The following is an 11,014-nucleotide window of genomic DNA, read 5'->3' on the forward strand; positions in this document are numbered from 1 at the left end:
TAATGCAAAACAACGGAGTACATCATTGTCTCTTAACCATTAGGAGAATCTAATCCAAATGCTTAGCTAATGCAAAACAATGGTAGTCGTCTAACTTCTTTCGGTAATTCCAACGCAAATGTGACCAGGTAAGTAGGGAGATGTCGGTGGAGCAAAGCTCGCTTAATTACCACTTATCTCAAAACCTTCCTAGACATCACATTTACATTGAGTACGCCTACTTTGAAGAAAGACTAAACCATAGGCATCTACTACAAAAATAATATGGCAATTGCCTACATCTCTTGGAAAATAAAGACTTAAACAGAATTGACGATCTATTGATCTCAGCCAGATTCGTAGTCTTCAACCCTTCACTCTAGATCATCTTCTTGATCTTCTTGATCTTCTTGTTCTACATAGTGAGCTTCTCTTGCTTCACAAATATGCTTTGTAGGCGGTGACAAGTTCTTCACGAGCTTTACAAATGTGTGCCCAATGATCAGACACTCCACATCGAGAACATACATCTCTTTGCTCGAACTTCATTGATTGAGGCGCTTTGAAAGCGTCATTAAGATGGCTCTTAGTGTTGGTGGCGACACCAACATGGCCAGAGGCGTTGCCTCCCTCTCTCTTTCCACGTTGACCTCTTCGGTTCCGTGTTCGCCTATTTCGGCGATTACCTTCCCAAGTAGAGCGATTATATGGACCAGAAAGTCCAGAAGTATCCCTAATGTTAGGGTTTCGCTCTTGGCGCCTTCTCTTAGAGGCGCGACTATAATTGGATTCTGGAATATGTTCTGTTTCCACGGATCTCGAATTATAGTTCTTCACAAGGATATGGTCATGCTTTTCAGCGACATTCATAGCTCCAATAAGCTCATGAAACCTTGTGATCTGTCCTGCAGTAACATCAATTCGATAGTTCTTAGCAACCATCAATACAGAAACGGGGAAGGTAGAGAGAGTCTTCTCAATCAACATCGCATCTGTGATCTCTTTACCACAGAATTCCATTAAGGATTTAATGCGAAGTGCTTCCGAGTTATAGTCAAGAACTGACTTGAAAACATAGGAGCGGAGGCTATGCCATCTCACTTCTAGGTCAGGAAGCAGGGAGTCACGGACGTTGCCAAATCTTTCTTCGAGTGAGACCCACAACCTTCTGGGGTCTTCTTCATTCATACACTCGTACTGGAGCGAATCATCCATATGACGAGTCATTAGGATAACGGCTTTCGCCTTATTTGCCTCTAAGGCTGCTCTATTTGCTTCCAAAGCTTGAGCTTGCTCAACAGTTAGCACGTCCTGGCTAGGCTCGAGAATCGTATTCAAGATTCCATCGACCTTGAGATGCTGGCGGATATCACGAACCCACCTGTGATATTCAGAGTCAGTTGTTCCCAATGGAGCAAAGTCCAATTTGTTCAGGTTACTCATCCTGAAAGAGAACAAGAAAAGGGTTAGTTTCGGAGCGGAAAAAGCTACCACGAAAACATATAAAATTTCTGAACGTATTCGCTTCCAAGAAATTAGGAATTTCCGAGCGTAGTCGCTTCCAAGAAATTCGATTCCAAGATGGGTTGGATTAGATCGAAACGATGATGTTTACAGTCGATCGTTTTATCTCAACAAACTCTAAGTTTGGAGGACTCTACAAGCTCCAAGCTTGGAGTGAGCACGAACCCCCACAGTTCGGCTTTTGGTCTCCCCTATGAAGAAGAAAGGGGGGTAGAAGAAGGGAGGTTGAAAGTCCCCGAGAAAAGAAGAGAAATTGAATTTAAAAACTCTAAAAAACGGGAACGTTTAGTAAAAAATACCTCGAAATAAGTCTCCGGGAAATTTGGTCGGAAAAAGTCGCCCGGAAAAAGTGGTCGGAAAAGTTGCCGGAAGTGGCCGGAAAAGTTGCCAGAAATCGACCGGAAAAAGGTTGACCGGTCGTTGACCGGAGGGTTGACTGACGTTGACCGAGGTGCTGACGTGGCGGCCGGTTGCTGATGTGGCACTCTGACGCTGACGTGGGCTGCTGACTGGACGCTTGCGTGAGCGCTGACGTGGCAGGCTGACGTCAGTGGGCTGAGAGGTTGGGCTTCAGGTCTTCTGGGCCGAGCTGTCTTCTCCTGCTGTTGGGCCGAGCTGAGTTCTGGGCCTAGGGTTGACCAGATATGGGCTCGGTTGACTGAAGCAGAGGCAGATGATGCAGGCGGCGGTTCGGTGGTTCAGTTGCTTCAGGCGGCCGGTTCCGGTGGTGAATTTTCGGCTCTGGTGATCTGGGGTCAGGCTACAGCTTCTGGTGGAGTATGGAGGCAGTAGGCTATGAGGAAGACTTCGAACCGGGCAGAGAGGTTTTCGGTATTTCCAGGGGCCGGTCCAGGTATTTTCCGACCGGTTCTGGGGGCAGCGCCGCCGGTTCTGGGCTTCTGGAGGTAAGATCTTCAAGGTGGGCGGCGGAGGTTTCTAGGATTTGAAGGCTACGAATATTAGGTTTCAGGGAGGGCTTCGTGCTGATAACGTGTTGTAGGGAAACTGAAATTGAGAGGAATTTGCTGTGTATTCTCATTGATAATAGGGGCCTCTTTATATAGAGGATTACAATGCATAGAATCTCAATCGTACAAGGAAAGTAATCGTACATTGAATAGGAATCTAGATCCTTCTAATTTAACCCTATTACCACTAGGTCAAGTAACCTAGAGTTTGGGCCAAACACAAATAGAGATATCCTTAAACAGGGTTTAGATTTTTCGAATTCTGTCAGTTCTAAAATTGCTTCAAAATCATGACTAAGGGGTGGAAATTTTTTTGATCAAAAAATAAGAACATGTATTTTAGGCCAAAAAACCGTGTGGTATAGTTCACAATTTTTGGTGAAAAATCATGGTTTCAAATAAAAACTTTTATTTGAGAGATTCCATGAGGTTGAAAAAACAAATGACGTCTCGTTTCATGGACACCGTTAACATAGCTTTCATAGGCCCGAGCATGCATGAGCACCGTTAGCCTCATTAAGCATGTTTAGTGTTACCCTCATTAGTCGTGGACGTTGTTAGCTTCATTAGACATTGGCATTGTTAACCTCACTTACCATGGACATTGTTAACCTCACTTGTCATGGACATCGTTAGCCTCACTTGCCATATCATTTGGGTGCACCAGACTACCTCCAATCCTTTGTTGGTTTCTCCACCTTATTCTGGTATTGGATGCCTCTCTAACATTGGAGCGGGACTTTCTGTGGGTTTCTCCAATCATATGTTTTTAAACCTTTGATATGTGTCATTTGTTTTGCAGAGATTGACAACAATGCCATCCGAAAACTATAGCAGAATGTTGTTTTAAGTGCTGAACAATATTCCTATTTCAGCTAACATTGAACGACAAAAAAAAACCATGAATAATTGATAATTAAAATCGTATTTTCATATATATGTGAATGAATAGAAAGATCTGAAAACTAAAGTGTAATAGGGAATATTTCACTAGTCACTTCAGTGATCATCAGCAAAATGTTGTAAAAACTCTGTCCTCATAGACAAGGGAATTCTCACAGCATGCACTCTATCAGTCCATGTAAGGCTTCCAAAGTAGTACCCTGTGTTCATCTGGTGGGTTGTGGAAATTGTAATCTCGAAAGTGAGTTTCTGAACCGTGGAGTTGAATACCAAAGGATTGGGTTTTACAGATACCACTGTTCCCAATGGAGGATCAATTGTAGCTTCATAAACGGATTTAGGGTCTCCTACATTTGTGACAGTTCTTGTTACAGTAATGGAATTTCTGAGGCTTGGTATGGTTATGGAAGGTAGGTTAATGTCCAAAATAGAAGGTCTCATTATGGGACATGTTGTGGCCTGGCCTGTGAGCCTTGATATGGCAGAGTTGTTGTAGCCCATGGCACATAGATAATGCATGTAGTCTGCTGCACCCATGTCATATACAAGACCCGGGTTTGCTGCTGCATTCGGGTGCACAATGCCACCTCCAAAGTCGAAAGGATTGGTCAACTTTTGAGGAGATCCCTCGGCAAAAATTGGTAAACCAGATGGACCATTCCTCCATGCTGCAGGAAATATGAGAATATAATTAACTTGCAAATGTACTGTAAGTCAAAAACAATGACACAGTATTAAAGATTTAGAGTCATGAAAATGTGTATACCACTTGTGACTAGTGCTGATCGAATGGCTGCTGGAGACCAGTTAGGATGCAGTGCTTTGAGGAGAGCCACAATGCCTGAGACATGAGGAGTTGCCATCGATGTTCCCGAGTGCATGACATATCCAGCATCCACAAATGAATCAAGTGGAGAAGTTGCAGCTAATATGTTCACACCAGGCGCAGCTATATCTGGCTGTCCACCAAGAAATAAGAAAGAAAATGTACTATAAGCAGAGGCCAGAAGTTCCACTGTGAACTATACTCAAAATCGAAATGGATACCTTGAGAATTGCTGGTGCTGCGGAGTTTGGTCCCCGAGATGAAAAATAGGCAACCTTGGCTAATATTGGCTTGCCCACAATTGTTTTAGAACGGTTCAACTTCACAAGAGGATATCTTTGCATCCCATTCAAAATTTGAGGGTCAGAAATAAACCTTTCAATACTAATCAATGCCAAAAATGGTGAGAATGTCCAAGTGTTACCTGGTAGATCGGATATAAAACGCTATTCGGGTGCCTATCTCATAGTCAACTTCAATACAAGGAAAGTCATCACTACATGGATACAAGCCTTCAGTTGGATTCTTTCCTACGATTAGGCCAACACCGCCAGCTTCTTTCACAGTAGCTGAAGCACTTGTTACAGCTCTCCTACGACCGAGTGAAGTGAAGCATAGAACCACCTTTCCAGATACCATGGTTTTGTTAAGTGAGAGGGATTCACAGACACTGCAAAAGGGTACTTCATCAAAATGTTATAAGCAGTTAATTAACAGAATGAAACATTGTTTTAAGCAAGTAAACAGAACTTGGCAGATCATGGTACCCTGTAGCAGTAGGTTGAAGCCCTCCAGACTCCGGATATATCAAGCTTGTAAAACCAATCTCAAGTCCTGTAAACATAGCTTGACCCTAGAAGAACAATTAAGTATATGAATTGCTGTAGAAAATCCATTACTATGGTTCAAAATCCCAAAAATGTAACTTGCCACACAATCGAAGAAAAGAAACAGTACCAGGAAAGTTTTGTTATTTCCTAAAGTTATGGAAGTAGGAAATGCTCGATCCGTGGTGCTTGCTGCAACAGTTATGATCCAAGGTGATGTGTTCTGAACTGTCTGCGCCGAAGGTCCATCATTTGAAGCTGCACAAACAACAGTAATTCCCCTGGCCACAGCATGAAAGGAGCCAGTTGCAATGCCATCACGTTCATCCACATCCGAATAGAGTGGAACTGAACCCCCAATCGAGAGTGACAACACATCAACTCCATCATGTATGGCTTCATCAAAAGCTTTGAGCATATCAGCTCCTGAGCATTGACCGCCAAGCACATTCCAGCAAACCTTGTAAACAGCCAATCGAGCATTTGGGGCACCCCCTCTAACTGTCCCATGACCAAGGCCCTTGTAACTAACATTAGTCACAAAAGAACCAGCTGCAGTGCTAGCAGTGTGAGTGCCATGTCCATGTGCATCTCTTGGGGACATGAATTCAGTTCTTTCAGATGTGTTCAACGGCTGTCCATACTCAGCAAGTATTCCATCGTTGAACCAACGTGCTCCGATGATTTTTCTATTGCAATGCAATGTGGCATTAAATTTTTCACCAGATTCACAGATACCCTTCCAGTGGGATGGAACTGGCCCTAGGCCTTCTTCATTGAAAGATTTAGACTCTGGCCATATACCTGCTTAAGTCATTGTGTTACATAAGTAGGTGTACGTTTTCATATGAGCGCGAGTGTGCGTGCGTATGAGAGAGCTAGAGGAAGAGAGAAGTCACCTGTGTCAAGGACACCTATGATAACTCCATCACCCATGTTGCTACTGGGAAGAATATTACTTGAAGGTGACTGAGGAGAGAGGCCAAGAAAATCCCAACTCCTAGTAGTTTGCAGCTTGTATAGAGTATTTGGTATGACTCGAACAACATCAGGCAACTCTAGAATAATTTCATTAAGCTCATGAAAATAAGTTTAGAACAGTACATATTAATGACCAGTACATGAGCTGAAGTTAAAATATTTCATGAATTTTCTGATCACTGCAAATTCAGATATCTTTATTTCATCAAGTTAGAAAGATACCTGCACATTTTTGGGCTTGAGCCTCCGTAAGCTTGGCTGCAAATCCAGAGAAACCATGTCTGTAACTGTATACCATCAATTCCGAGGCCAAGCTCTTACTGTAGCATAAGAACCAACATACATGTTACTCATAAATTGAAGCATCCTAGAACTCAAATTCATCGGATATATAATTAACTACCTGTAAATTAATTACCTTCCAACTATGGTGGCAAGCAAATCATGATGAGAATCCGTGATCAACTTGGGATTGTCATGCTGCCTCTCTCCCAGATAAACAATGTGAACCTGCAATTAGTTAAAGAACATATGCAGGTATTAGGACACCCTATTCAGGCTTAAATTAAGAAGAAGATATGATGTTGATAAATATATATATATATAATGATGTATTACATACACGGCTATTAGTCTTAGCCGCGGCCACTGTTATCGATATTCCCTGGTCATTCAGAACACAGAGAAGGCATAGGAAACCAAGTACTACTGAACTTATTGGGCTGGTCATATTTTCTGGAGAAAGAGAGAAGATGAGGAGGCTGACCAAAGATCAACTGAGGATTAACATGTTGATCGAGCTAGAGATCGATGACTCTATTATTATTGAATTATGGATCAAGAAAATGATCTTTTTATAAACAGCATAAGGGTTGTTGGTGGCCAAGTATTTTTTTTTTTTTTTTTTGAGGACCAATAGCTTGGAGACTGGGGTCAAGTTCATGAAAGAGGTGGGAAATTACGAAAATATGTGTTGCGAAGTCAAGCTAGCTTTCAATGTCAACCTTCATGTGGATCACACGAAATAGATTTAGATACCCATGTTGGCAGTCTTATTGTCTTAATGATTTTAGTAGATTATCTAATGATTGATGAAATTTTAGCTTACTAACTATATATATTTGATTTTGGTGAATTAATATATATATACTTCAATTTAGATGTTCCATACTTTACTGGAAGGATTATATTGCTTCTGATCGATAAGCTTAAGTAATTCTTGACCCAAAAGGGAAATGGACCAAAGAAAACTTGGAAGGGTAATACAAAGGTCTTGGACAGATTCAAAGGAAGCATCTCTGCTTATGCATAAAGTTAAAAGGTTAACAGCCTGGTATGGCCTTTGCTTGAATATTTATTATTGACAATAACCCTCCACTCTTGACTATTTAGTTGCAAAAAAACAAAGGGCATTCATTCATTTTCTGGCCCACTTGCTTGGTAAATAAGTAACCTCTAAATGGGAAATTAGAGAATGCAGAATTGCAGAAATGAAAATGGTTATATAGCTTTGGGAAAAAAACAATAGGTACTAGAGGTCTGTGTTCTGCTGGAAACAAAAAGCTAGCCAGGAACCAAAGAAGGTGATAGAACTTCAAAAGCTCCCTAGTGATTTACTGATTTGATTAATCCCACAAATTAATTGAGTACTGATCACCCAACATGGCTATTACCAGGTCTTTTATCTTTTGCGATGTTCATATTCATATTCTGGAACAAAAATGACAAAAGAGCGACTTAAATGATTTTGGGTTTTTCTAAATGTACCCAGCAACAAACCCAGCTACTTCTTCTTCACTTTCCTGGTCTCTGTGCTTTTATTCAAGAGCATGTTCCTCTGCTAAACCTTCGGGGCAGCTAACGGCTCGTGATGCATATAGTTTCTTGCGTCACAAATTTCCTACAGTAAGTTGGGGAAAATTAATATGGTCTAAATTTATTCCTCCCCGCATGTCCCTCTTGGCTTGGAAAGTTTTAAAAGGACGTGTTCTTTCAGAGGATTTTCTTCAAAGACGTGGGGTATCTCTTGCATCAAGATGTGTTCTTTGTCATCATCACGGTGAGTCCATTGATCATATTTTTTTGTCTTGTTCCTTCGCGACAACAATTTGGCGGCGTATGGCAGAGTTGTTTGATTTGGGTGGGCTTCATGGTTCTCTTGTGGACATATTGCATCATGGGTTGGCTGGTCGTAGTCCCCAACTACGTGAACTTTGGCTTGCATCATTTGTGGTGGTGCTATGGTGTATCTGGCACTTCAGAAACAAGGTAAAATATGATGGAATTATTGTCGAGCTACCCAAGGCATATCAATTGATTAATGGACAGATCTTAGCTTCCAGTAAGCTTGGTTCAGGTACTATGTTTAATAATGTGCAAGAGCTAATTGTTTTGAAAAGGTTTGGGGCTACATGCAGGCCACGTAGAGCTCCTTCAATCATTGAGGTTAATTGGATCCCTCCTATAATGGGTTGGGTGAAAATTAATACAGATGGCTCTTGGAGGAGTGCCTCAGGTCAGGCTGGCTATGGTGGTGTGTTTCGGGATTTCAAGGGTACATTTCTTGGTTGCTTTTGTTCTAATCTTGACATTCCAAGTTCAGTGGCAACTGAGGTAATGGCGGTTATTAAAGCAATTGAGCTAGCTTGGATTCGAGATTGGAAACATGTGTGGTTGGAGGTTGACTCAACTCTAGTTCTTCATTTTCTTAAATCACCCAATTTGGTGCCTTGGCAAATTCGAGTGGAATGGGGTAACTGCTTACACCGCATCTCTCAAATGCAATTCCGGTGCTCTCATATATTTCGGGAAGGGAATCAAGTTGCAGATGCTCTTGCAAACTTTGGTCTCACTTCAGATACTATGGTTTGGTGGGACTCGCCCTCCGATTTTGTTGCTTCTTTTTGCAATAGAGATTTTATGGGGCTTCCTAATTTTCGCTTTCGGTAGTTTTTGCTTGGTTGTTTGGTCAGATGTCTTTCAATTTTCTTACTGGAGGGGTTAGGTTCATGTCCCCCCCTATCTAGTTAGTATTTCTTCTTTCTTCTTTTATTAATAAATTTGGGGGGAATTTTCCTCTCTCATTAAAAAAAAACCTAGCAAATTTATTTGTTTATAAATATTTCTAATTAAACCACCTAAATTCCCATACTAACCTTTTCTTGTACCCAGCTAAAGAAACAACAGCCAACAAGGCGATAGAAAACTTCCCAGCTTCATACCAATTAATCTTCTTCCCAACAAGATGAGCTGCAATGCCCCAGAGCATATCGAAACCCATTTGGCACCTGTATACACCATAACACCCAGAACAAGCCATTCTTTGGTCTAAGAATCGGGTTCGACTTCTTCAGAATCATTTGCATGCATAAATGAATCTCTGTTTTTCTCCTCTCTGTTTCTCGAAATATTGCTATTCTCTGTAGTTGCTTTTTGTTTGGCTACCGTGAATTGGCGGGAAACACAATCTGTGTCCAAGTGTAATGTGCATGTGGAATCATTCTTGTACAGCTATTATTTGCGGCTGATCTCAATTTCTTGGTTTTATGCCATGATCCAACTGCAGATTTTTGTTTAATCACTCTAATTTTTTTTTTTTTTTCCTTTGGATCAGACAACCCTTTCTACATTAAGATCTTGAGTTGCTTGCATAGTTCTCATCATTTTGGTGTGGAAGATCACGTTGATCATTTGGCACCCATTTGATTGATTCTCTTGTAAAAGTTTGAATAGGAGACAATGAGCTTAGCACTCGTCCAGGGCTATTCTTCCTCCGAAGAAGAAGAAGCAGAAGCAGAAGAAGGCCAAAATGGCCTCCATTACCATAACTCATCGGACGACGACGGCATGGAGCACAAAGTAGCATCCTCCCCCGTTTGAGTCGTCCCGACCCACCTCCTCCAATACCTCTGCCCTCCCGTCTGCTTCGGACGCCTTCACTGAGGTACCTCTCTTCTTTTTTCTTCTTTCTCTGCAATTCAAAATTCAAAATTCAAAATTTGGTCTCAGAATTGAATTGTTTATGTTTGTTGTGAAGCCCTTCTTCGCAAACCATCCGGTCCCTTCCTCAACCCTCTCTCTTCCTCTTTAATCAAACTGAGCTTGAAATTTATGTATCTGAATTAGCAGATAAGCAATCTGCAATTAGGGTTAAGCGAATCACGAGGAAGACGACGCGAAGTTTCCATCACTTCGTTTTTTTGCTGGGTACAAGATAAGATAAGATAAGGGCAGTTTGGGAAATTAGGTGGTTTAATTAAAAATATTTATAAACAAATAAATTTGCTAGGTCTACGTAGAAATTTGTTGGGTACATTTAGAAAGACCCATAATTTTTTATGACTCACACACAGATTGCATTGGTTGGTATTTTAGCTTAGGACTTGGCTTCTCTGCTATAATTTACTTTGCTATAATTTGCTTAGATTTCATCATAGCCGTCAGATATAGTTTTAAGGGCCAGCTGATGCCACATCAAGAAACATCAAGAAGTTTTAAGGGCCAGATGATGCACTTTTTTTTCTAGCAAATTATAGTTATAGCAGAGAAGCCAAATCCTTTAGCTTAGGATTAAATACTGTTTAGTCCTTGAACTTTGCCTGAAAAACACTTCAGTCCCTGGCCTTCTAATTCCACATATTTAGTCCTTGTACTCTTAAATTTTGAACTAATAGGTCCATTCCGTTACTTTTTTTTTTTGATCGGGTTAGTTGTTAGTAACTCACACACCCATGCAGTGGTATCCCAGCGCCAGGACACATGCACCGACATTGCGGCGAAAGCCTGGCAAAGCCAGACTAATCTACTGCACCGCAGACGCACGAACCCAAATGGTCCCTCAAATCTGCTGGCCACGGGATGGAGCTGGGATTCGAACGCTAGACCTAGGGGTTCCAGACTAGGCCATTCGACCAACACACCACACCACGTGGTTTCCATTCCGTTACTTTCTGTCCAAAAACTCCGTTAACTCGCTGACGTGGCAGTTCTTCTGCCAGAAAATGTCC

The 11,014-nt window shown here is 41.5% G+C and overlaps 1 protein-coding gene across 1 annotated transcript; it reads right to left on the reverse strand.

The window, feature by feature from the left end:
• Positions 1-3,357: 3,357 nt before the first annotated feature.
• LOC133745495 (subtilisin-like protease SBT3.3) lies at positions 3,358-6,912 on the reverse strand. Its single transcript, XM_062173576.1, has 10 exons — positions 6,631-6,912; positions 6,427-6,518; positions 6,231-6,328; positions 5,927-6,085; positions 5,158-5,831; positions 4,968-5,053; positions 4,625-4,870; positions 4,422-4,536; positions 4,141-4,333; positions 3,358-4,042 (listed from the first exon to the last, which is right to left on the reverse strand). Exons 1-10 carry the CDS (start codon positions 6,736-6,738, stop codon positions 3,471-3,473), a joined length of 2,343 nt encoding a protein of 780 aa, XP_062029560.1. The 5' UTR covers positions 6,739-6,912; the 3' UTR covers positions 3,358-3,470.
• Positions 6,913-11,014: the final 4,102 nt, after the last annotated feature.

Source organism: Rosa rugosa, chromosome 4, assembly GCF_958449725.1.
Source record: "Rosa rugosa chromosome 4, drRosRugo1.1, whole genome shotgun sequence".
Taxonomy (NCBI): domain Eukaryota; kingdom Viridiplantae; phylum Streptophyta; class Magnoliopsida; order Rosales; family Rosaceae; genus Rosa; species Rosa rugosa.

What these genes read in the sequence shown, in the direction of transcription:
- LOC133745495 (XM_062173576.1), bottom strand. Translation starts at nt 6,738, where the DNA reads ATGACCAGCCCAATAAGTTCAGTAGTACTTGGTTTCCTATGCCTTCTC. An exon ending in CGGCTAAGACTAATAGCCGT is followed by an intron (nt 6,519 to 6,630) that starts GTATGTAATACA and finishes AACTAATTGCAG; the next exon opens with GTTCACATTGTTTATCTGGG. An exon ending in ATCAGCACTAGTCACAAGTG is followed by an intron (nt 4,043 to 4,140) that starts GTATACACATTT and finishes TATTTCCTGCAG; the next exon opens with CATGGAGGAATGGTCCATCT.